The sequence below is a fragment of the Heterodontus francisci genome, chromosome 14, assembly GCF_036365525.1.
Source record: "Heterodontus francisci isolate sHetFra1 chromosome 14, sHetFra1.hap1, whole genome shotgun sequence".
In the NCBI taxonomy this organism is placed as follows: Eukaryota; Metazoa; Chordata; class Chondrichthyes; order Heterodontiformes; family Heterodontidae; genus Heterodontus; species Heterodontus francisci.
In genome coordinates, this window is record NC_090384.1 from 68,211,921 (window position 1) to 68,239,603 (window position 27,683).

Below are 27,683 nucleotides of genomic sequence, written 5' to 3' on the forward strand. Positions count from 1 at the left end.
TTATTTAACTTATTAAATTTAGACTTGGTCTCCACTTCAATCACTAACTCTGGTAGTGATTCCCCAGTTTTGTGTGCCTCTCTGTGATAGACTGGATGTGGGGTTTGAATCTAAGCTCTGGGTTAAGTAGAATGCCAGGGTTGCACTCTTGACATATTTGGCTTGAATGTGCAAGCAGGGAGGGAGGTGGAATATGCACATATCTTATTTAAGGATGGTCAGTGTTTGACTTTGAAAAGTTCAGTCATGTATGGTGCACTGTTCAGAGATTACGTTTAAAGGACATGGGACTGAAGAGGAAGCTTGACACTCCAGTTGTCTATATAATACCTGACCTACAGACTTATAGTGACAGAATGAAGGGTCAAAATCTAGAATAAGGGATGCTCCCAAAATTGAAATAACTGAGATGAATTAAGAAATAGTGGTTAGATATGCTAAGTTTTTAGTTTTTAAATGCTTAGAGTGTGTGTGGTACTGGAATTGAGGGGGACCAGGAGTTCTATGGCTTTGAGGTCCCAGTAAAGAATTAGCTGGCATCGGAGATTGTGATGAATTAGATTTAAATGCAGGGAGAAAGAGCATGTTGGTTGTTGCATTTAGAGCTTAGAAAAACAAGAAAGCAGAGGGGTAGAAGCCCTAATAGTGTTGAAGAAATAAAGATTGTGATAAGGAGCAAGACATTGCATATTGGGCAGTGAGCTTTGTGTAAAAGTGCTTTATTCCCCAGTGCTAAATATTGCTAATGCAGGAAAAAAGAGAGAAAAAGATGACATCGATTGCTTTAAACTAGTCTAGCAAATAAGATTGGCAAAACTAATGAACATTCAAAGCTTTTTAGGTTCAGTTTATCTCGGTGAATGTGATGTTGGGTTTTGACTAATGTCCAATCAAAGTTTTATGTTGCAATCCAAAATCAAGTTTCTGCTGTTAAATAGGTTTTGTTGTATACTTGAACTTCACTTTGCAATTTTCTCCTCTCCTGGCATAAGTGACTCTCACTGAATGCCAATTCGTTGGTGCAGGTAACCTTGTTTATGTAACCAATCAGATTTTTCAGTTGGTGGTGGTGCAGGTTGGTGGTAAACATAAAGCTTGATCTCTGTTTTCATTGTACATTGGAACCATGGCTTTTTTGCCTTCTCATAATTATACAGTAAAGGCAATAGGATTAGCACAGGGATGCTCTGAATAAGATGGCAATAGACTCTTCACCCACAATGTTGAGAAAATATAGGGAAGAAATTAAAAATGTTACATAGCCACTTTTTAGGATTTACTTAAACTTTTATCATTCAGAAGTCAATATTATGATGTGGGGAGTAGACAGACTAGGGACTGAGGAGTGTTCCTACAATTTTTTCAGCATCTCTTTTTGCTGTCTTGAGAATGGGAACACAGATGGGTATTTCCAGGATAATCTCACTGAATTTTAAAAATCTCCCAATTGTTTAACAATTAGCCTACTTCAGATATTATTGTAAAATTCAGTGCCCCTGAATAGCAACTCCGTGATATCAATGGACAGTCCTGATTGGAGATGTGTTGGTGTTAGATCCACTTTGGTCATGAACATATGAATATGACACAGTAAAAGATGCCCTGGTCCTTCTATCCTGTCCTATGTAGTTGTGATGCCTAGTGCATCACAGTAGACATTTGCCATCTGCCAACAGTCATTAAATCTCCTGGAAGAGGTGAAAAAAACATAAAAATACAGGCCAATTCAGGGAAAATGCTGAGAAATACCTTGCCAATCTCCAGGCGATTAAAAATGGTCCAAAAAATCTCTCGGCCTCTAATTTATATAACCTCTTTTATGAAGTGATAGCTGCCCCAGCCAGAAACAGGTACAGCTCTCTTGAAGGAACGCAGCAAATCAGCATTCGCCACATGAGCTGGCAGCTTGTTCCACATATCCAGTGCTGTCTGGGAAAAGAATCACCTAACTTCCAACTTAGTTTTGCCTTTTTTAACTTGTATGTGTGACCCCCCCTCCCCCGTCCTCCCTAACCTATTAAGTTGAAATAATTGGTCAACATAAACATAGTGTAGTCCCTTCACTGTTTTATAAACCTTGATCAAATTACTCCCAAGTCTACGCTTTGCTGAAGTATCCAGACTCAGCTCTTTGATCCTATGTGGTAACTAAGGTGCTTTAAATTGAATTCTTGATGGATATAAAAGCACAAACAGAATGTTTGACAAACACTGAGGAGGACTGCTAAAAAATCTTCCGTTCGACTAACAGAATGGGGAAGTGTGGCGGATGTAATCTGCTGTGAACAAGTGTGAAGTAATTTAGTTTGGGAGGAAAATACAAGAAGACAGTGAAGATGTTGAACTTGTGTCGCATCAGAGGCAAATGACTATTATCAACTTGTATATCGGCAAGCACAGTTGATTCAATGTTTGTACAGCTTCATAATTTTTCACAATGAAGCTGGCAAAAGGAAGTGAGAAAAATAGTGTGGCTCAACAGAAAGCAAGGACAGATATGAGCTCTCCAATATGGTTGGTCATTGCATATTTTGAAGTTGCGTTAAATACCTTTTAGCCTGTGCATATGTTTTTTGTAGTAGTTGTTTTGAGTAAAAGTTACGCTTCTAGGATAGCAAGCCACAGTTTAAGTAGTTTTTAATTAATACAGGTACACCAGAATGAGACACACAGACTGAGAAGTTGACATGTGGGACAGCAGCTAGGCCAGTGTGTGTGTGTGTGTGTGTTATTCGTCTCTGCCTGCCTAAAAATGAAAGTTGACGTCCAGTCTCCCTTTGCGTTTTGCACTTTATTTCAGCATTTTTCCCCACCCCAAAAGGCTTGCTGAGAATTGTAACCTTGCTCCATGGAGAATTGTATGCAAATTTGTGTCCTGGGACTGTGTTGCAATTCGCTAATATGCCACTGACCTGCAAAAATAACTAGCCCTTCTGTTCATTTGCTCTGTTATCTTAGTCTTTAGTCCTGAATATACTTCAGTTTTTGAAAGTTCCTAAATGTTCAGAATTGTAAATTGAGGAAGACAATGGGAGAATAGGGAATTCTAGTAGTCCCTTATAACATGGTTTAGTATGACCTACTTGCTTTATAATTTCTTTTACCTTTTAGAGTACCACATTATGTTCCTTCTGTGGTAAGACCACCTCAATTTAACCATACTACTTCAACAAAAGCAAAATACTGTGGATGCTGGGAATCTGAAATGAAATAACAGAAAATTCTAGAAATAATCAGAACTGTTCTGATGAAAGGTCATTGACCTGAAACATGAACTCTTTTTCTGTCTTCACAGTGCTGCCTGACCTGTTGAGTATTTCCAACATTTTCTATTTTTATTTGTCCATCCTACTTCTTCGATCCCCAAAGATGAGTGGTTGTTGCAGTTGTGGAAAATCTGACTGTATCTACAGTAAATAATACTATACACCTAAATGCACTTAAAACTTCTCTATAATATTGAAAATTCATATAATGTTAGAGGACAGAAACAGGCTCTTTTGGCATATTGAATCTGTGGTGTTGCCTGGGAGCAGCACAAAACTCTGCCTTCTCCATTCCAATTGTGCGTCTTCACGCTAACCTCAAAGCAATGCCTACTCTTGCTGAGAGATTTTTTTTCTCATACTGGGCATTCTGTGGCCTTTGAGAAAGATTGCTGAGTTGTGAACATTTTTGTGTGCATTGAGATTATCTAACCTCAGTTTGCATAAAATCCTTGCATTTGACAGGGAGGAAACTTTAATTCCATCAGTCTGTTTGTATTTCAAATCCAAGCCCTGGTGGTGAAAGGGTAATGCAGTTATGTACTGTGCCACCTTGTTTTCTGCTTCCTAAAAAAAAAAGAAACCTTTTAATGGGAATTATTGACTTTTTAAATCATGCATAATGAGTATGTGGTTCATGTTCTATGTAGAGTTCGACTAGATACTGTTGTAATTTGTGGCACTTATCTAGGATACAAGTTTTGGTGAATTGGATGAAACTCATCCTTTTGACTAGCAAGGCAAAAGTTATTAAAACAGTGACATCATAGTGTAATAACCAAGGTAAATTATTTATATAGACTGCATGCATATACTGACTAGTTACTGAGTTTACCTTTTTTATATGTTTAGCGCTGACTGTTATCTTTGGATCTATAATGCATTTACAGTGTAGCCAAAAGACTTGGAAAATGATTGGGTTGGCAGAGCTAGTTCAGAATAAACTTGGTACAGTACATCAGTGAATTTGGGGCAAGTTATTAGTTAAGCTTTGAGAAAATATGATGTGTTTTGTGTAACCAGCATTAGCTCACTAGGTGTTTTAAGGTCAAATTTTTATAGTCACATGTGGATATAGCTGTTGTCCATGTTGGAAAACTTAAAAGAAAAAAATTGTGATTACTTCATTTGGAATCTACAAAATTTCTTTTTGAATGTCCCCAACAAGAAAATTGAAGTAGGGGAATGTTTGAATTTTTTGAGTGCTTTTCCCCCCAAGTTTTTAATTATGGCAGATTAGTTTTTTGTGTTATTAGAACTAGTTATTTGCCCAGCCACTGATGTTTTTTTTTGTTGCAGCATATAGTTTCGATAAATCTTATGGATTCATCTCTCCTTAATCTTGCCAGAACTGCCATTGTGTAACTGCGTTTCCAAAACAGGTGAGTTATCCCATAATGCCTTCAATGTAGTACTGCAGTAACCTATATTTTTATTGCATTTACTGTAAAGATTATCCAGCTTGAAAATACTAGCTGTTCCAGGGCTGCTTTTAAGTTAAAGCCTAAAAAATAAAGTATATGACTGTATTTATGCTGCTTTTGGTTTCCTGCATCTTTGTGTATACCATTTGCTATTTAAGTTGTTTTTCTTGGAATTTCTGCAGGCTTTTTGTGGCAAGAATTTTAGTTTTAAAATCTGAATTACTTTAGGAATTTTTGTTCTATTTTCAAATCTAGACTTTTTAGAAAAACATGACATTCTTGGGAGAATTACAGAAGAGATAAAGACAGAAAATGCTGGAAATACTAAGCAGGTAGAAACAGTTAAAGTTTCAGGTCAATAGTACTGGCAAAAGTTCGAGATGTAACTGGTTTTAAGCAAGGAAAGGTGGGGGTGTGATAGGATGGAAGGTAGGAGAGATTAAATAACGAAAAGGGATGGTGATGCAAGGTTAAAGGAAATGGTAATGGGACAAGTAAAGAAACAAATGATGGTTCTGGAGGAGGGGTGAATGGGGAAAGCAGAACCATCATCAACCGCTGCTGTCCAAAAAAAGGTGGGGGGTGCGGAGAGGGAGGTTAGGATATGAAATCATTGAACTCATTGAGTCTGGAAGGCTGTAAAGTGCCGAATTGAAATATGAAGTGATGTACCTCAAGCTTGCGTTGAGCTTTATTGAAACAATGTAGGAGGTTGAGAACAGAGAGGTCCGAATAGGAGTGTGGCGGAGAATTAAAATGACAGACTACTGGAAGCCCAGAGTAGATTGAATGGAAATGCTCCACAAAGCAGTCTCCCAAATGATTCACGAGGAGTGAATAGAGTATAATAAATTGAAAGAAGTATGAGTAAATCTCTGTTTTACCTGGAAGAGTGTATGGGGACTTGGACAGTGGGAAGGGAGAGGTAAAAGGGCAGTTGTTGGGAAGAGGTGGGAGGGATGCCGGCGAGGTGATTGAGGAGCGGACCAGGATATTGCAGAGGGAACAGTTTCTTAAGAATCGTGAAAGAGGAATGGAAGAAGATGATGCACCTGGTGGTGGCATCACAGTGGACGTCGTGAAAATGGCATAGGATGACCTGTTGAATATGGAGGATGAGAACGCAGGGAACCCTGTCGTGGTTCTGGGAGGGAGGGGTAGGAGTGAGAACAGAAGTGTAGGAAGTTGAACAGACATGGTTGAGGACCATGTCAATCAAGTGGGATCCTGGTTTGGGGAATAAGGAAGACGTTGGAAGCACTGGTATGGAAGGTGACATTGTCAGAACAGTTGTGATGGAGAAACTGAGAGAATCGAAATAAAGATCTTACAGAAAGCAAATGGGAGGGACAGTGGTCAAGGTAGCTTATAGTGGATATTGGTCGATAGCCTATCCCCAGATGGGAGGGGAAGAAGAATGGACCATATGAAGATGAGGGAAGGGTGGAAAATGGAAGCGAAGTTGATGAAATTTTCCAGTGCTGTTACTTGCTTTCACCCCGAACTGGAAAATGCAGTCTGCAAGCATGACCCCAAGCTTCTGGTTGCCTGTCGTTTTAATTCTCTGCCCCACACCCACTCTGGCCTCTCTGTCTTCAGCCTCCTGCACCGTTCCTGTGAAGCTCAACGTAGGCTTGAGGAACAGCACCTCATCTTTCGTTTAGTACTTTACAGCTTCCTGGGGTCAACATTGTGTTCATCAATTGCAAATTATTACCTCTGCCTCTTGTTTTTTGATGGTAGCTGTTGATGATTCTGCTTTTCCTTCTTAACCTTCTCTCGACTCATCTTTTGTTTCTTTCTTTGACCAAAAAGGTTGATAATGGGACATTTAATTTGTCCTGCCTTCCACCCTGTCATAGTCCTTCCCTTTTGTTCCCCCTACCCTTTTCTTGACTCGTACATAAAACCTGTTACATCTCTAATTTTTTTTACTAGTTCCAACAAAAGCTCTTCGACCTGAAACATTAACTCTCTTTCCCTCCCTCCCTTCCTCACTCCTCCCCACAGATGTTGCTAACCCGACTGAGTATTTCCATCATTTTCTGTTTTTATTTCAGATTTCCACCATCTGTATTATTTTGCTTTTGTGTAAATGGTTAATGGACTTGGGCATCTCTGTAGGAATAGCTAACAATTTGCACAATTTTAATTTCTCAGCGCTGATTAATTCTCAGCTGTACACTTAAAAGAATATTAATAGTGTTTTATTGGGATAAAACATTAATGACGGGAGACATTAAATGACAAGAGTTGTTGGGACAGAAGCAAAAGGAGTGGTAATGGGACAAGTGAAGAGACAAAAGATGTGTCCAGAGGAGGTGTGAATGGCAGAATAATGAACAGCTGCCATCATTTAATGTTGCCCCACCCCCACCTCACTTGCTTATAATCTGTGACTTTTCTAATATTTGTCAGTTCCGAAGAAGGGTCACTGACCCGAAACGTTAACTCTGCTTCTCTTTCCACAGATGCTGCCAGACCTGCTGAGTGATTCCAGCATTTCTTGTTTTTATTTCAGATTTCCAGCATCCGCAGTATTTTGCTTTTATGCCATCATTTAATATCTCCCATCTTCCGTCCTATCACAGACTTCCCTTTTGTTCTTTTTCCACCTTCCCGCATTTGGCCTACTTAAAACCTATTACATTTCTAACTTTTCCCAGTTCAGATGAAGGGTCATCGACCTGAAACATTAACTCAGTTTCTTTCTTCCCAGATGCTGCCAGATCTGAGTATTTCCAGCTTTTTCAGTCTTTCTTCCTTTAAACATTTGTCTGAACTCACAGCTCTTTTTATAATTTACAGCCACATTTAGCTCTTAATTTGCTTTGAGCGTCAATTATCTGTAAATTACAGATAATCTGACAATTTGTATCTGATTATGAACTAGAATTTAATTTCCATTGTTAATCTTGAGTGCATTGTTGAGTCCAAGTGCATGTTTTAAAACCTGGCAGCAATGGCAAGGCCAATTAGTCTGTTCACTAATTCTTCATGCATCTAAAATTTGCAGAATTCATATCTGATGTATTTTGAAAGGTTACGGTGAAATTGTGCACACAACAAAAAAAGAATCCTTGCATGTAGTAATATAGGGTAGCAGGCCACGGGGTGAGCAGTTAATCCTTTTTCTTTATAGTTTTGAAATTATGCGATTTGGTACTGGAAGCTCCAAATCCATCTAATCTATGGACACTTAACATTCTAATCGTATATGTTGGGCTGCACACTATTAAGTAGAATAACATGTGGAGTCCAGAACAAGCAGCAGAATGGTTAGCAATCTGACTACAAAACGGGAAACAAAGTAGGGATTACAGTTAATTACTCAAGTGGCAAATGGTTGAAAGTGGTATTCACGAGGTGTTATTCAATATTTACAATAAATGGTTTGGACTCGGGAATCTGAAGTACAATTTCAAAATTTGCTGATGCCAAATTTTGGTGGGTGGGGGGTGGGTAGTTAATATAGAGGAGGACTGTGCCAAAATGCAAGATGAGATTAATAAACTTGCAGAATGGGTGTGTAATTGGCAAATTAATTTCAACATGGGTAAGGGGTGAGGTAGGACATTTTGGTAGGAAGAATAAAGAGGTCACATATTCCTTGAGAAATATGTGTCAAAATGGGATGGAGGAACAGAGGGGTTGGGGGGGGGGGTGTCGATACACAAATCACTAAAAGTAGCGAGGCGGCATAATAGACAATTTTCTTTTTTAAAAAGCAAATAAAGCACTGGGGTTCATCTCTAGAGGGATCAAAATTGAAAAGCAGGGAAGTTATGTTAAACTTGGTTAGAACCTTGTTTAGATGATACTTGGAGTACTGTGAACAGTTCTGGTCTCAGGCACTAGAGAAGGTACAAAGAAGATGTACTAGAATGATACCAGAACTGAGCAGTTATATCCTATCAAGAAAGATTGAACAGGCTGGGTTTTTTCCCTCTAGGAAAGAGAAGACTGTGGGGTGATCTGACAAGACTTCAAGATTATGAAAGGATTTGATAGGTTAGACATAGAAAAGATGGTTCAACTTGACGGTGAGACCAGAACTAGGGGCCATAAATATAAGGTAGTTAATAAATCCAATAGCTAATTCAGGAGAAACTTCTTTATCCAGAGAGTGGTTAGAATGTGGAACTTGCATACCACAAAGTGTAGTAGAGGCGATTAGCATGGATGTATTTACGGGGAAGCTGGATAAACACGTGAGGGAGAAAGGAATAGAAGGACATGTTCATGGAGTTAGATGAAGAGTGAGAGGAGTTACACTTGGAGCATAAACACTGGCATGGATCTATTGGGCCGAATGGCTTCTTGTAGTACTGTTCGTGCGCTGTAATACTTCGTAAAATTAATCAGAAGCTAGAGCAAATACAGCAGATTTCACATATCTCATTCAAACAAAAGTTCAATTTGTAAATCTCCTGATGCACTGATGTAGAATATTACCAAACCCTGCCATAGTGTTCTCATGCTTTTGAAGCCGGAATGATCGAAGGTACTTTTTTTTTATAATTATAGCAGTCATTCAGAAATGATTGCAAAGGCATACAGTGTATCTGAATTTTTTTTAAGTGCATCCTTTACACTTGAGACACAGCAGATTTCTCATCGTCTGGATTGGCCAGTACCATTTTCAGGACTGCCAGAACCCCTGAAATAGGCAATTATAAAACAGCTGTGTTTTCTGACAGCGCAGCTAATAGGTGGCGCATTACTTGCATATGCGCAAATGCAGCCTCATGCACTGAAATGTCAGTCCGCACATTTTAGGCAGCTGCTAGGATTAAAGATGGCGCTACTCAGTTTATCTCAAAAAAACAAATTAAATTTAATCGCTGTGATTCCACCCCAGACGATATCCTGCTTCTCTTCCCTGGCGCTGCCTCCTGTGCCCGTCTGCTTGCTGCTCACTCCCGGCCTCGCTGCTGCCTTCCCTCGGCCACTCTGCAGGTCTTGCCGCTTCTTCCCCATCAACTGCTTGCTCCCACCTCCACTTCCCCACCTCCACTTCCCAACCCCACTCAACACTCCCTCCCACTTCTCTCCCCCTGCCCCCACCCCCTTCTCCCCGCGGGCGAGAGAGTAGCAAGCTAGGGAACGGAGGGGAGGGAGAATGCGAGCGAGAGACTGGTGGAGGAAGGGAAGTTGGGTTCTTGCTGGTTGGTGGGGCTGGATGGCGTTCCAGTACAGTTGCGCGATGATTTCGTGCGCATGTGCGAATTAGTCCTGGCAAGAACGTAGGTTGCGCATGCGCAGCACCTTATTGACAGCAGGAGACCGTTCTGCACATGTGCGCAGCTAGGAGAGCTCTGATGATGTCAGCACACCGGATGCGTTGTCAGGAGTCACTGTTATAAAAGCATGGTCCGATTTAAAAAAAAAATAGAACTTGCATTTTTATGGTGCCTTTTGTGTCCTTAGGACATCCAAAAGCACTTTACCACCAGTGAAGTACTTTTCAGTTGATTGTAGAGTTACGTGGCAAACAGATTGCTCATAGCAAGGTTCTAGAAACAGCAATAAGATGGATGATTAGTGATATTGGCTTCGGGTTAAATATTGACCAGGTCACTGCAGAGAACTCTGCTGCTGTTCTTTGAATAGTACCATGGAATCTTTTACAGTTGTTTTTAGAGGGCACATGGCTTTTGGTTTAATATCTCATTCGAAAGATGGCACCTTGAGAGAGTGCAAAGGAGTTTTACCAGAATGATTCCAGGGATGGGGGATTTTAGTTACAAGGTTAGGTTGGAAAAAGTGATGGTGTTCTTTGAAAAGCGGAGATTCAGGAGAGATTTAATAGAAATGTACAACATTATGACTGGCTTAGATAGGTTAGACAAGGAAAAGCTATTCCCATTAACTAATGGTACAAGGAGTAGGGGACATAGATTGAAGGTTTTGGGCAAGAGGTGCAGGGGGAATATGAGGAAGAACCTTTTTACACAGCGAGTGGTAGTGAGCTGGAACTCGCTGGCCACAAGGACGGTGGAAGTGGAGACAATCAATGACTGCAGAAGGAAATTGGCTGGCCTCAAAGGAAATAGACTTGCAGGACTATGGGATTCGAGTGGGGCTGACTGAACAGCTCCGTGGAGAGCCGGCATGGACTCCGGGCTAAATAGCCTCCTATGCTGTAAATGACTGACATCTAGAAGTGCAGCAATTACTTAGTACTGCACTGAAGTGTCAGCTTGGATTATGTATTCAATTTTCTAGAGGGGACTTCAACCCGTTGAACCTTTTGGACTCCAAGGCGAAATGCTGACACCTGAATGTAGCCAATTAAAGCCGCAGTGGTCAATATTAATTATTTCTAACTCCTTTGTGCATGCAGTATGAATTGAGCAGTTCACCTAGACAGACAGACACATAGGGCTGATAATGTTACTATCTACGTACATGTCTCAATACTGGGAAGCTATGAATTCTTACTAAGAATTATTAAAACAGAATCTTCTGAAATGAAACTAGACAGGTTGTTGAACAATCACATTCTTCCAAGTTTGTTTAGGTATTTGTGACAAAGGAACATTGGGAATATTACACATTGACATATTTTGTTCGTTTGCTTAATTCTGTAAAATCTATTTGGTAAGCACTTGAAGATGTAAACATTCTGAAGAAAGCACACTCACATTTAGTAGTGTAAGCTTTAACAGAAAGTCTGCGTGAGATCCTTCTGTTATGAGATTTTTTGAGGCACAAATGTTTTAATCCAGTATTACTATTTGATGTTGTCTCCAAGCTAATGAGTAGGGTATTGAAATCCTCTTCAGTTTTGGAACACTTTGAGGCCCTTCCAGGATGAAATTATTTGTGATAGTACAGTCTCAAATCTTTGCAAAAGCAGCTAGCTGGATTCACTACCTCCCCAATGTTTCTGGTTGTAGCTGCTTGGTTCGCAAAGGAAGGTATCCTTATTTGTAATTTTGTGAAATGCACTTTATTGGACTAGAATTTGTCAAAATAATGCCCATTTAATTGTCCATTAATCTCCCCACAAAGTTGAGTGTTGCAATTACAAGTATCCTATAACAAGTGTGAAGTCTCCTTCCTCTAGGTTTAGAATTTTTTGGGGGGATTTTAAAAATTGTGTTTTTCTGTCTCAATCCAATCTTTCATTCCCACTTATTTCTCTTTCTGTACCTGATTTAACATTGAATTCACCCTCTCTAAGTCACCCTGCTTTTCATTCATTCCTTGTGATTATTTCTCAGTACTTCAATCTCATTGGTTAGGGCGGTACTCTGCTGGCTGTCCTATTCAGTCGGGCCCCAGATGCCATTTTTCTCCCTGTGCCTTTATCAGCTCACACTTTCAGCAACTTTGTGATGATCCTTTTGAGCTGAATGGTGCAGGTCTAACTAATGGCAGATGTTTTTAAATCCCTGCTACTGCAAATTCTGTGCCTATATTTTGTGAATTGGAAACTCCTCATTCTTAAGTTATTTCTCCATACTGTCTGTCAGCCATGGCTCAATTGGTAGCACTCTCACCTCTGAGTCAGAAGGTTCTGGGTTCAAGTCCCACTCCAGGACTTGAGCACAAAATCTAGTCCGACACTCCAGTGCAGTACTGCGATGCCATCTTTCGGATGAGACAGTAAACCAATGGCACCATCTGTCCTCTCAGGTGGATTTAAGATCCCATGGCTATCTTGAATAAGAACAGGGGAGTTATCCCTGGTGTTCTGGCCAATGTTTATCCCTCAATCAACATCACAAAAAGGGATTATCTGGTCATTATCACATTGCTCTTTGTGGGAGTTTGCTGCACGCAAATGAGTTGCCACGTTACCTATGTTACAACAGTGACTACACTTCAAAAGTACTTCATTGGCTTTGAGATGTCTGGTCATGAAGGGCGCTTTATAAAGGCAAGTTCTTTCACAAACAAAATTTTCTCCAGATCCTATTAATTGTCCCTTTCTGACTTACTGTGGTTTGGAGCTTTTTTAATGTTTAACCAAATGGTTGTCATCAGTAAGTTGGTCTGTTTTAATCCTCAGGGGTCAGGATATGTGGTTTGTATGTTTTTTTGCCCACGGACCTTAATTGTACCATAAATAAAAACACGCAATGCTGGAAATGCTGAGCAGGTCAGGCAGCATCTGTGGAGAGACACTTTTTTTTTTCTACCCTAACTAGAATTGCCATAACTTCCCCAGCATTCAGATTATTCATCAGGAAAACCTTGAACATAATGAGCACAGATGCTGTATCTACTTTCATCACCACGTGAATATTATAGGCACGTTTAGGTCAGTGGTACGTTAACTGATCTTTTAAAATCATGAGTACAGACCATTCTACCCTCTAGATACTGGCCAGTGTTAATGTACTTCCAGTATCATGTAATCCTATAGTTGGATCCCTATTCACCAAGATTGGATGTATTCCTTGCCTCAGATTTTTTGCAGACTTCAGTTGCGTGCGTAACTACTGGGTTTGGTCTTTCCAAGTGATACTCTGCACATACTAGAGATTGAACTTTGATGTTTTCTGGTCTATGTGACCTTGTCTTCTGTTGCGTGATTCATTTGAGCACTGAACTGCTAAGAGAAGCACTCCCTGTTTTCTAATGTGATCTGAATAGTGTTTTTTTTTGTTGAACTATAGCTGCACTCTTAGTGACATTGTCTTTTTATTATCTTCTAAATCAGTGCATCATGTTTTGGAAGTTTGATCTTCACACATCATCCCATATAGACACGCTTCTGGAGAAGGAAGATGTGACCCTTACTGAATTAATGGATGAGGAAGACGTTTTGCAGGAATGTAAAGCTCAGAATCGCAAACTGTTGGACTTTCTGGTCAGATCACAGAGTATGGAAGATCTAGTCACATACATCACCCAGGAACCACCAGATGATATGGATGAGAAGATGAAATACAAGTAAAGTGTTATTGTGGGGAATGTCTTTCAAATGAATATTTCCATACATGAGTGAAGTATATTCAGCTAGATTTGATTTTTGAAAAGTGAAGCTTGCTAAATGGCATTAAATCTGGAGACTAGAAATAACTATGGTCATTTAATTCTCTCGCTGAAAATGGGAAATGTCAGATATTTACCTCTCTAATTATTTGCTTCAGAAAAGAAAATTGATGGCGCACTAATGTATAGCCAGAAGATGTCATTATTAGTTTTGTCAAATGCATGATGAGTCTGGTATCTTTAAGGAATGTTCCTTGAGTCGTGACTTTTGTGTTTTCTCAGCCATTTGAATTTTTCCTTGGTTGTCGACTTTTGCATAAATTAGACAGCATTATTCCTGTAACGGTTGTGAATTTGTTCGTGGCCCAAGTGGTGAAACAGCACCAATGCTGAAAATATTTTTGTACTTAACTTCTCTTCTGGCTGCCGAACACCCCCCCCCCCCCCCCCCCCGCGCCCCCTACAATCCCTATACCATCTGGTTGCTCTCTGATACCTCACCAAAGTGATAATTTTCATGTGAGACAGTGATTTTTGACGTGGTTAGAAAAGTTGAGTTCAGTCTTGGCCTTGATTCATAGCAACACAGGTACTTTCTTTTAATGGACACTGGAAAATGATCAGGAGTGAGAACCATGGTGAATCCCCCCACCCCAAGAGGCTGTACTGAGGTCAATTACTATAACTAAGATTAACGACACAAAGGAGGAATTGAACCTGGATAGCCTTCTGAAACGAGAACAAAGTGTGGGAAATACTCAGCAGGTCAGGCAGCGTCTGTGGACAGTGAGAGTTAACATTTCAGGTCTGTAACCTTTCATCAGAACTGGCAAAAGTTAGAAATGTAAAGGGGGCGGAGGAAGAAGAAAGTGAAGGTCTGTCATAGAACGGAGGGCAGGACAGATTAAATGACAGATGTCACGGAATAGAAGGCAAATAGAGTGCAAAATAGTTGTAGTAAAAGACAAAGCATTTCTCCAGAGAGAGTGCTAATAGCAGAAGACTAGCACATAGTTAAAAATTATTTATATAAAAATGTTATATTTATCATAGAAATAGATAAATAAATAATAGGCTTATGGTCTGAAATTATTGAACTCAGTAATGAGTCCAGAAGGGTGTAGGGAGTCAAATCGGAAGGTGGGGTGCTATTCCCTGAGCACGTGTTGAGCTTCAGTGGAACACTGCAGCTGGCGATGACAGAAATGTGGGCAGGAGTGGAGGGTGGTGAATTAAAATTGCAAGCAACTGGAAGCTTGGAGGTCATGCTAGTGGACCAAGCAGAGGTGTTCTGCAAAGCGGTCACCTAGCCAAGCTGTTCCAGTACAGCTGCAACACTGGCATCAACCCAACAATGTGGAAAAAGGCCCAAGTATGTCCTTTTCACAAAAAGCAGGACGAATCCTACCTGGCCAATTACTGCCCTATCAGTCTGCTCTTGATCATCAGCAAAGTGATGGAAGGGGTCGTCGACAGTGCTATCAAGCGGCACTTGCTTGGCAATTACCTGCTCACTGACGCTCAGTTTGGGTTCCGTCAGGGCCGCTCAGCTCCTGACCTCATTATAGCTTATGCCCAAACATGGACAAAAGAGCTGAACTCCAGTGGTGAGATGAGAGTGACTGCCCTTGACATCAAGGCAGCATTTGACCAAGTATGATATCAAGGAGCTGTGGCAAAATTGGAGTCAATGGGAATCGGGGAAAACTCTCCGCTGGTCGGAGTCATACTTAGCAGAAGGAAGATGGTTGTGGTTATTGGAGGTCAATCATCTCCGTCCCAGGACATCAATGCAGGAGTGCCTCAAGGTTGTGTCGGAGGCCCAACCATCTTCAGCTGCTTCGTCAGTTACCTTCCTTCAATCATAAGGTCAGAAGTGAGGATGTTCGGTAATTGCATAAAGTTCAGTGCCATTCGTGACTCCTCGGATAATGAAACAGCACATGTCCAGGTTTTGCTGCATCTGGACAACATCCAGGCTTGGGCTAATAAATGGCAAGTAACATTCGCGTCACACATGTGCCAGGCAATGACCATCTCAAACAAGAGAGAATCTAACCTCTCCCCTTGATGTATAATGCCATTACCATCACTGAATCCCCTACTATCAACATTCTGGGGTTACCATTGACCAGAAATGAACTGGACCAGCCACATAAATGGCTCCAAGTGTGGGTCAGGGGCTCTGATTTCTGCGGCGAGTAACTTCCCTCCTGACTCCCCAGTGCCTGTCCACCATCAACAAGGCACAAGTCAGTTGTGTGATGGAATACTGTCCACTTGCCTAAATGGGTGCACTCGATAACACTCTTAAGTTTGACACCATCTAGGACAAAGCAGCCCACTTGATTGGCACCACATCCACCACCTTCAAAATTCACTCCCTTCACCTCTGACGCACAGTGGCAGCCGTGTGAACCATCTACAAGATGCACTGCAGCAACTCACCAAGGCTCCTTCGACCGCACCTTCCAAACCCACGACCTGTACAGTCTAGAAGGACAAGGGCAACAGATGCATGGGAACACCACCACTTGCAAGTTCCCATCCGAGCTGCACACCATCCTGACTTGGAACTATATTGCCATTCCTTGCCATGTCGCTGGATCAAAATCCTGGAACTCCCTAATAGCACTATGGGCATACCTACACCCCAAGAACTGCAGCGATTCAAGAAGGCAGCTCACCGCCACCACCTCAAGGCAATCAGGGATGGGCAATAAATGCTGGCCTAGCCAGCGACGCCCACATCCATGAACAAATAATAACAAATCTTCATTTGGTCTCCCCAATGTAGAGGAGACCGCATTGTGAGCAGCGAATACAGTATACTAAAGTGAAAGAAGTTCAAGTAAATCTCTGCTTCTCTTGGATGGTGAGAGAGGAGGTAAAAGGGCATGCATTAACCCTCCTGTGATTGTACCACAGGACATGCGCGATGCCAATATCATCACCCTGTACAAGAACAAGGGTGATTGTAGTGACTGCAACAACTAACGTAGAATCTCCCTGCTCAGCACAGTGGGGAAAGCCTGCGCTCGAGTCATTTTAAACAGACTCCAGAAGCTGGCTAAGCGTGTGTACCCTGAGGCACAGTCCGGCTTTCGAGCAGAGATCCGCCATTGACATGCTGTTCTCCATTCGCCAACTACAGGAGAAATGCCGCGAACGGATGTACCTCGATGTTGCCTTCATCGATCTCACCAAAACCTTTGACCTCGTCAGCAGATGTGGTCTCTTCAGACTACTAGCAAAGATTGGATGTCCACCAAAGCTACTATCATCTCGTTCCATGACCATATGAAAGGCACAATTCAACATAACGGTGTCTCATCAGACCCCTTTCCCATCGCGAGTGGTGTGAAACAGGGCTGTGTTCTCGCATCTACACTGTTTGGGATCTTCTCACTGCTGCTCTCACGCGTTTTAAGTCTTCAGAAGAAGGAATTTTCCTCCACACAAGATCACATGGCACATTGTTCAACCTTGCCTGTCTTAGAGCGAAGACCGAAGTACGGAAAGTCCTCATCGCTGACTATGCTGCATTAACATCCCACACGGAAGAGTGTCTGCAGAGACTCATCAACAGGCTTGCAGCTGCCTGCACCGAAATTGGCCTAACCATCAGTTTCAAGCAAACGAACATCCTGGAACAGGACGTCAGAAATGCTCCATCCATCAATATCGGCGATCAGACTCTGGAAGTGGTTCAAAAGCTCACCTACCTAGGCTCAACCATCGCCAGTAACCTGTCTCTCGATGCAGAAATCAACAAGCGAGTGGGAAAGGCGTCTGCTGCTATGTCCAGACTGGCCAAGAGGGTGTTGGGAAAATGGCGCACTGACACTGAACGCACAAGTCCGAATGTTTAAAGTCTATGTCCTCAGTACATTTCTCTACGGCAGCTAGGCTTGGACAATGTATGTCAGTCAAGAGCGATGTCTCAATGCATTCCATCTTTGCTGTCTCCTGAGAATCCTTGGCATCAGGTGGCAGGGCCGTATCTCCAACGCAGAAGTCCTCAAGGCGGCCAACATCCCCAGCATGTATGCCCTACTAAGCCAGCAGTGCTTGAGATGGCTTGACCATGTGAGCCGCATGGAAGATGGCAGGATCCCCAAGGACTTATTGTACAGCGAGCTCATCACTGGTATCTGACCCACCGGCCGTCCATGTCTCCGCTTTAAAGACATTTGCAAGCGCGACATGAAGTCCTGCGGCATTGACCGCAAGTTGTGGGAGCCAGTTGCCAGCGATTGCCAGAGCTGGCGGATAGCTATAGAGGTGGGGCTGAAGAGAGGCGAGTTGAAGAGACTCAGCAGTTGGCAGGAAATGAGACAAGTGTAACGAGAGAACCAACTGGTTAACAGCCCCGACAACCAACTTCACCTGCAGCGCCTGTGGAAGAGTCTCCCAATCTAGAGTTGGCCTTTAGAGCACTCTAGATGCTACTCCACAAACTACTGACCACCTCCAGGCGCTTACTCATCGTCTCTCAAGACAAGGAGGCCAAAAAAGAAAAGGACTAACCCTCCTATGATTGCATGGAAGGGGGAAAGGTATCGGGGTTGATGGAGGAATGGACCTGGGTGTCGTGAAGGGAACGGTCCCTTCGGAATGCTGATGGGAGGGGAAGATGTGTTTGATGGCATCATGCTGGAGGTGGCGCAAGTGGCAGAGGATGATCCTTTGGATGTGGAGGCTCGTGGTGTGGAAAGTGAGGACAAGCGGAACCCTGTTCTGGGAGGGAGTGGAAGGGGTGAGAGCAGAAGTGCGGGAACGTGGTCACGGGCCCTATCAACCACAGTGCAGGAAATCCTTGGTTGAGGAAAAAGGAAGACATATCAGAAGGGCTGTTGTGGAAGGTTGTATCATCAGAAAAAATGCCGTGGAGACAGAAAACCTGGGAGAATGGAATGGAATCCTTGCAGAAGACAGGATGTGAGGAAGTGTAATCAAGGGAGCTGATGGGCTTATATTAAATATTAGTGGGCAGCCTATCCCAAGAGATGGAAACAGAGAGGTCGAGGAAGGAAAGGGGACCTTTTAAAGTTGAGAGAAGGGTGGAATTTGGAAGTGAAGTTGAAGTTTTCCTGTTCGCTCCTTCCAGGTGAAGAAGTGCCTTACTTGTACTACTCTGTTGAGTATACTGTATTTGCAGCTCACAATGCGGTCTCTACACTAGGGAGACCAAACGCAGATTGGGTGACTGCTTTGCAGAACACCTCCGCTCGTTCCGCAAGCATGACCCTGAGCTTCTGGCTGCTTGCCATTTTAATTCACTACGCTGCTCTCATGCCCACTTCTTTCCTTGGCTTGCTGCAGCGTTCCACTAAAGCTCAATGGCAGCTCAAGAAACAGCACCTCGTCTTTCGATTAGGCACTCTACAGCTTTCCGAACTCAATATTGAGTTCAATAATTTCAGACCATGAGCCCCATTATTTTTATTTCTACTTTTATATAATTTTTAAATTTTATTTTTTAACCATCTGTTAGTCTTAAACTTCTTGTTCATGCTTTTGCTTTCGGACAGAGCTGTTTTTTTTGTTCGTTTATGGGATACGGGTGTTGCTAGCTAGGCCAGCATTTATTGCCCATCCCTAATTGCCTTTGAGAAGGTGGTGGTGAGCTGCCTTCTTGAATTGCTGCAGTCCTTGGGGTGTTGGTACACCAACAGTGCTGTTAGGAAGGGAGTTCCAGGATTTTGACCCAGCACCAATGAAGGAACGGAGATATAGTTCCAAGTCAGGATGGTGTGTGGCTTGGATGGGAACTTGCAGGTGGTGGTGTTTACATGCATCTGCTGCCGTTGTCCTTCTAGGTGTTAGAGGTCGCAGGTTTGGAAGGTGTGGTCGAAGGAGCCTTGGTGAGTTGCTGCAGTGCATCTTGTGGATGGTGCACACTGCTGCCGCTGTGCATTGGTGGTGAAGGGAGTTTGTGGCTGGAATGCCAGTCAAGCGGGCTGCTTTGTCCTGGATGGTGTCAAGCTTCTTGAGTGTTGTTGGAGCTTCACCCATTCAGGCAAATGGAGAGTATTACATCACACTCCTGACTTCTGCCTTATAGAATGTGGACAGGCATTGGGGAGACAGGAGGTGAGTTGCTTGCCGCAGAATTCCCAACCTCTGACCTGCTCTTGTAACCACAGCATTTACGTGGCTGGTCTAGTTTAGTTTCTGGTCAGTGGTAACTCCCAGGATGTTGATTGTGGGGGAGATTCAGTGATGGTAATGCCATTGAACGTCAGGGGGAGATGATTAGATTCTCGTTTGAGATAGTCATTGCCCGGCACTTGTGTGGCGCGAATGTTAACTTGCCACTTATCTGCCCAAGTCTGGATGTTGTCCAGGTCTTGCTGCATCTCGACATGGGCTGCTTCAGTATCTGAGGAGTCGTGACTGGTGCTGAGCATTGTGCAATCATCAGCAAACATCCCCACTTCTGACCTTATGATGGAGGGAAGGTCATTGATGAAGCAGCGGAAGATGGTTGGGCCTAGGACACAACCCTGAGGAACTCCTGCAGTGATGTCCTGGGATTGAGATGATTGACCTGCAACAGCCACAACCATCTTCCTTTGTCCTAGGTATGACAGCCAGCGGAGAGTTTACCCCTGATTCCAATTGACTCCACATGCTCGGGCTCCTTGATGCCATACTTGCTCAAATGCTGCCTAGATGTCAAGAGCAGTCACTCATCTCACCTCTGGAGTTCAGCTCTTTTGTCCATGTTTGAACCAAGGCTGTAATGAGATCAGGAGCTGAGTGCTCCAGACGGAACCCAAAATGAGTGTCAGTGAGCAGGTAATTGCTGAGCAAGTGCTGTTTGATAGCCAATGACCCCTTCCATCACTTTGCTGATGATTGAGAGTAGACTGGGGTGGTAATTGGCCAGGTTGGATTTGTCCTGCTTTTTGTGCCCAGGTATGTCCTGTGCATAAAATTTTGCACATTGCCGGTTAGATTCCAGTGTTGTAGCTGTACTGGAACAGCATAGCAAACTAGCATGGCTAGTTTGGGAGCACCTCATCTGCAGTACTGTTGCAGGCATGTTGTCAGGGCTCATAGCCTTTGCAGTATCCAGTGCCTTCAGCCGTTTGTTGATATCATGTGGAGTGAATCGGGTTGGTTGAAGATTGGCATTGTGATGCTGGGGACTTCAGGAGGAGGCCGAGATGGTTCATCCGTTTGGCACTTCTGATTGAAGATGGATGCAAATGCTTCAGCCTTTTTTTTTTTGCACTGGTATCCTGGGCTCCCCCATCATTGAGGATGGGGATATTTGTGGAGCCTTTTGCTCCTGTCAGTTGTTTAACTGTCCACCACCATTCACAACTGGATGTTGCAAGACTGCAGAGTTTAAATCTGATCCGTTGATTGTGAGATTGCTTAGCCCTGTCTGTTGCATGCTGCTTCTGCAGTTTGTCTTGAAAGTAGCCCTGTGTTGTAGCTTCACCAGGCTGACACCTCACGTTTAGGTATGCCTGGTGCTGCTCCTGGTATGCCCTCCTGCACTGTTTATTGAACCAGGGTTGGTTCCCTGGCTTGCTGGTAATGGTAGAGTGGGGGATATGCTGGGCCATGCGGTTACAGATTGTGGTTGAGTACAATTCTGTTGATGGTCCACAGCGCCTCATGGATGCTCAGTTTTGCATTGCTAGATGTGTTCGAAGTCTATCCCATTTAGCACGGTGGCAGTGCCACATAACATGATGGTGGGTATCCTCAATGTGAAGATGGGACGTGGTCTCTACAAGGACTGTGTGGTGGTCACTCCTACCAGTACTGTCATGGATAGATGCATCTGTGACAGGTACATTGGTGAGGATGAGGTCAAGTATGTTTTCCCTCTTGGTTTCCTCACCACCTGCAACAAACTGTCTAGTAGCTGTGTCGTTTAGGGCTCGGCCAGTAGTGGTACTACCGAGCCACTCTTGGTGATGGACACTGAAGTCCCCCATCTAGAGTACATTCTGTGCCCTTGCTGCCCTCTGCTTCCAGTTGGTGTTCAACTTGGAGAATCTCTGATTCATCAGCTGGGGGGGATGTTGGTAGGTACTAATCAGCAGGTTTCTTTGCCCATGTTGGACCTGATGTCTTGAGACTTCATGCTTCATGGGGTCCAGAGTCAATGTTGAGGATTCTCAGGGCAACTCCCTCCTGACTGTATATACCATGGTGCCACCACTTCTGGTGGGTCTGTCCTGCCGGTGGAACAGGACATACCCAGGGATGTTGGCCGTTAGAACTCTCTCTGGACAAATGCTTTATCTTTAACTCCAACTGTTCAGTGCTCTATTTGCCTTCTAGTCCATGACATCGCTGTCATTTAATCTCTCCTGCCCTCCATCCCATCACAGACTGTTCCTTTTGTTGTTCTTACTTCACCCCCTACCCTCCCCCCCCCCCTTTCACTTGCTGAAAGACTGTTACATTTCTAGCTTTTGTCAGTTCTGATGAAAGGTTACAGACCTGAAACGTTAACTCTGTTTCTCTCTCCACAGATGCTGCCAGACCTGCTGAGTATATCTGGCACTTTCTGCTCTCCTTTCACAGTTCCAGTATCTGCAGTATTTTGCTCTTTTATCTGGGTAGCATTCTGGTCTGTTTGGCTTCATGTGCCTTTATTCATTCGGCCATTAGAGGAAAAAAATTCTTGTGATATAACCAGAAAAATCATTCCATGCTTGTACTTAATGGTGATTGCAGTTGTGCATTATTCTGAAAATGTAATTCATTTTACGTTATCGAAGGGAATATTTGGTTATTGCTGTTAACAAATATTTGACTTGGGATTTTGGATGTTTTCTACAATTTCACTGTGCAATTTCATGTTGGATATTTTATAAGTTGAAGTTTTGCTGGTTGGTTAAGCAATCCTTGCAGCTTTGTGGTCATTATATGAGACTACTTAAAAACTTTCAAGGTGCTGGGTTTGACTGCCCATAGAAATTTATTACAAAATAGCACTTTCTAAGATGGTCTGAGAAATTATTTGATAGTTTAATACATAAAAACACTGCTGCTGAGCAGTATAGACCAAGCCGATCCAAAAAATTTTCTTGCTCTGAAGATTTTAGTACTATTAATGCCAGGAAATTACAATCAACCAGAATATGTGGTACCACAAGAGTGTGCAGTAACTTTCTGGGAAGTGCACTTTTGGATCTCAGGTGAGAGACTGATTGAGACTTGGCTGATACTTATCTAATGGGATATTTTATAAAGCATGGTTGTTTAGGCATGCTGCTGGCACATGTGCAACTACTCTAGAAGTTGTTTGAAGGTTTTCATGATGAGAACAGTATTGAGTAAGACGATTTTACGGTTCACACCATGTGAATTTGCTATAAAAAGAGCAGTTTCCTTGAAAAAGGAGTCATAAGAACTGGCAGGTTTTGGCAATTAGGGTAGCATACTCTGCCTGTCGTCTGGAGAAATAACATCCATTGCACACTGGTAAACAAGAAGTGTCAGGGAGGCCATGGAGATCGATCAGCACCACCCCGTTCCCCAAGACAGTGGCCTCATCAGTGATACCTGGCTACCCCGATTTCAAGAAACTCATCACCACCTGCTCTGTACTCAACATACCCTGGCAAGAACAATAGTATGTATTGACTTACCACGAGATGCAATAACTGACCAATCAACAGCAAGAACAATAATATGTACAGACCTATCACTGAGCATAATTAGCTGACCAATAGCAGCAAGAACATGTATGACCTAACTGCAGTAAGATCCCGCCCACATTCCCATTCTCCACCACGTATAAAACCATTGGTTTCCACCCGTTCCAGTTATTTCTCCAGATGACAGGCAGAGTACGCTGCCTGAAACGTCGGTCTGCCAGTTCTTCTTAGAACTCCTTTTTCAAGAAGGCAACTGCTCTTTTAGGGCAAATTCACATGGTGTACACTAAAGGCCTGCTACCTGACCCGAACCCGACGGGACCGGATGACATGTCTGGTTCAGGTTGGGCTCCTCTTCCGGGTCCTGCTTTCGGGGTCAGGTCAGGCTGTGCTCTGGTCGGGCCGGACGCACATGGTAAGCGCTCTGCCGGTAAATTATTAAAAATAAAAAACTTACCTGAGCTGGGAGTCCGGGACAAAACTGAGTCTGCACAGTGAGCGAGTGATGTCACTATGACTTCATCACTCATGCGCTGCAGCTTCATGGAGCTTTCCAGTGGGAAAATAAGTAAAGGGATGGTCCAGTGGGTTTGGGCTCGGAGCGAAATTGGAGGGATTTGGGCTGGGTCGGGCTCTGGTCCACTGTGGATTGGTCGGGTTCTTTTTCCCGACCTTTGCTGGCCTTTAGTGTACAATCGTCTTACTCAATGTTAGGCTCTAGAACGTGCTCTAGCTCAGTTCTGCAACTTGAATGCTTTATTGGGTGCATTTATAACAGCAAAACAACAGTTGCGAGTACACCTGACTACTTGCATTACTATTGAATGGAGGAAGTTAGACTTCCACACATGCTCAATTTGTAAATGCATGGAACCACTCTTGTTCTCTTGTTAGCACTGGTGATATTTTTCACTGATTGTAAAGAACTAGCAGCTTAGGTGGATCTTTTCAGTAACTAGAAATGGAAAGGTAGCACAGTGGGCTTTATGCATAAGGTTTTGAACCTTTCAAGGATCAATGTGATGTGTAATTGCAATGCTGAGCTATTTTTTCTAAGTAGTGCCCCAAGTATTAATGCAATACCAGTTCAGTTGAAATGTACTGCAGGGAAGGTCATGGCACTTTAATAAATGTATGGTCATATAACTGGGTCATCATAAATTTTGAATGTAGGAAGTTTGCAAAGTAATGAGTGTTATAGCAGAATCATGGTACATTGAAGTAGCTGATGAGGAATGTGGTACAAATGGTTGTAACAATTTGATTTTAATGAGTAAGGGAGGGGGAAAAAGTCTGAGGTCCTTTTTGATCCGGAAGTTAAGAGTCCAATATTAGAGACTAAATGGCCATTTTTGGAAAAAAAACTTGCAATCATTCATACTCTTAAGGTTTATATTCTATTTGGTCGTCTTCTACAATTGAACCTGTATGTTGATCTGAAATCCACATCTCAGACTATGAAATGAGCTACAAAAATGGCTAGAACATTCTTCTATGTTAAGCATATATCTAAATGTAAGTTTTGAGATGTGCCACGCAAAGAAATTTGATCAAAATATTAGTTGTAATCTATTTTCACTCCTGAAATTGACAACACGCTCTTTCTGTATGAGCATGCTAACGCTCTTCAGGTGATCTCAGGAAGACGCAAATATTAATAATATTTGGATTTAAGTGGCATATTGTTATACAAAGCTACACCTTAGCAACAGAATAATACATTGTATTTTGTGTGGTATGGTGCCCTTATAAAATATGAGTAATATCAGACATTGAAGTACATCATTTTCATACAGCTGAGTTCATCAAATTGAATAAATAACATAGTCTAAGCTATACTTATGAATTTTGAAAAGGTCTGTTTAGAAATGAATTTTTAAAAAAATTATTTGTGGAGAACTTGGATTTTTTTAAAGAAAGTTGATTTGTGATCCAGAATTTTCTCTTTACAATCAGTTATTTTCATTTTAATTACACAAATTACAGATTTTAACAATTAAAAATTATTTTGGATTTGAGATAAACCAGTAAGGAAAACTTGAGAATCTAAAGTTGTAAATGTCAAGCCTTGGCAGTCTTTTTTTTGACAGTGAGGAAGCTTTTTGGTTTACGTAATTTGAGATCCTGAATTGCAACATCATGACCAACATAAGTGTTTTAAAAAAAAAACTAAACTAATCTGCATTCTGCAGATAATTGTACATAATGCAGCTACAGCGAAAGGAATGAACATTGAGCTCAGTAGTAGGACTGCTTTGATCTGGGTGGTGTTTATTGTTGTGGCTACAGTCATCCAGGAGAGTGGCATCATCACACTCCTGACTTAAACCATGTAAATGATGGAGAGTTTTTGAAGGATCAGAAGGTGTATGCCACTTGTCAGTACCCAGCCTTTGCCCTGCTCTTGCAGTCCCATTATTGATGTGGCTGAACAGTTAAGCTTCTGGTCAGAGGTCGTCTCCTCAAAGATGTTGATTATTGTCATTACCTGCCCACCGTCCCACTGTGTTGTACAAGTACAAAGATTTTTACTCATCAGCTGAAAGTCAAATGTTATCCAGGTTCTGCGTTAGGCTCATGTGGGCTGTTTCATTATCGCAGGAATTTTGAATAGAGTTGAACACTAGAACTGTCAGCAAATTATCCCATTCCGGATCTTAAGTTGGATGGATGAAGCAGCTGAAGATGGTTGGGTTGAGGACACCTTCCTGAGGGTACGCCTTTTGCAATGTCCTCTGGTTGTAATGCTTAGCTTGCAACAGACATGGCCATTGTCATTTGTGTCAGGTATGACTTCTGCCTGTGGAAGGTTTTCCCCTTGACCACCTCAATTTTGCGAGGATGCATTAGTGCCATACTCCATCAATTGCTGCCTTGATGTGGAGGACAGCTACTTTTGTCGACTCTTTGGCATTCAGCTCCTGCTTTCGTATGTGGATCAAAGCTGTAACGAATTCTGCACGTAGCATTCGCAAAAAGGTGGATGATTTGAAGGCATAAATAGAGGTATATGGGTGTGATTCAATTGCCATTACAGAGATGTGGTTACAGAGTGACCAAGACTGGGAACTGAATATTCAAGGATATTCGTCATTTAGGAAGGATGGGCAAAAAGGAAAAGGAGGTGGGGTAGCTCTCTTTAAGGGACGAGATCGGTACGTTAGTGAAAGAAGCTCTTGGATCGAAGGATCAAGATGTAGAATCAATTTGGGTGGAGCTAAGAAACAGCAGTGGCCACCAAACTGTAGTGGTAATGTTGGGTGCAGTATAAATCAGGAAGTGAGAGGTACATGTAACATGGGTAATACAGTAATAATGGGCGATTCAATTTGCATATAGACTGGGTAAACCTAATTGGCATTAATGCTGTGAAGGATGAATTCCTGGAGTGTGTACGAGATGGGTTTCTGGAGCAGTGCATTGAAGAACCAACTTGCGATTGGTCTATTTTAGATTTAGTATTATGTAATGAGAAAGAGCTAATAAATAACCTTGCTGTAAAGGAGCCTTTGGGAAATAGTGTCCATAATATGATAGAATTCTACATTAAGTTTGAAAGTGATATTGTTCATTATGAAACTATACTAAAACTGAAATCATACATCTGAACAAAAACTATGAAGTATGAGGGGCAAGTTGGCTTTGGTGTTTGTGCAAAATGCACAAAGATTTGACAGTCGATAGGCAATGGCTAGTATTTTAAGAAAGTATTGCATGGTCTGCAACAAAAGCCAACAGGAAAGATGAATCTACCATGGCTAACAAAAGAAGTTAAAGGTTGCATTAGATGATAGGAAGTGGCTTATAAGGTTGCCAGAAAAAGTGGTAAGCCCGAGGTTTGGGAGCAATTTAGAATCCAGCAAGGGATGAACAAGAAACTGATTAAGGGAAAAGAGAACATGAAAGCAAACTGGCGAGAAACATAATGGTGGACTGCAAAAGCTTCTTTAGGTATGTGAAAAGGAAAAGATTAGCAAGGACAAATGCGGGTCCATTACAGGTGGAGACAGGAGAATTTATAGTGGAAAATAGGGAAATGGCGAAACTGAACAATTACTTTGTATCTTTCTTCACAGAGGAACTTACAGAAAATCTCCCAGAAATACTAGAGAACCAAGAACTTGTGAAAATGAGGAACTGAAAGAAATTAATATTAAAGAGGTAGTACTCGTAAAATTAACTGGACCAGATGAGCTACAGAGTGTTGAAGGAGATGGCTTTTGAGATAGTGGATGCATTGGTGGTTATCTTTCAAATTCTGGAAGAGCTCCTGCAGCCTGAAAAGTAGCAAATGTAACCCCACAATTTAAGAAAGGAGGAAGAGAGAAAATGGGGAACTGCAGACGTATTAGATTCTAACATTTGCCCTACTACTGACGTCAAACTATTATAAAGGATGTGATAACTAG

General features: G+C 42.3%; 1 protein-coding gene across 7 annotated transcripts in view; it reads left to right on the forward strand.

The window, feature by feature from the left end:
• ppp6r3 (protein phosphatase 6, regulatory subunit 3) overlaps window positions 1–27,683 on the forward strand; it is a 153,673-nt gene that overhangs the window by 8,820 nt on the left and 117,170 nt on the right. For all 7 annotated transcript variants that reach the window (XM_068046414.1, XM_068046415.1, XM_068046409.1 and 4 more), the window contains 2 exons: window positions 4,566–4,648; window positions 13,365–13,597. In XM_068046414.1, coding sequence (XP_067902515.1) covers window positions 13,371–13,597 — 227 coding nt within the window. In that variant the 5' untranslated portion in view covers window positions 4,566–4,648; window positions 13,365–13,370. The remainder of the gene's footprint in view (window positions 1–4,565; window positions 4,649–13,364; window positions 13,598–27,683) is intronic.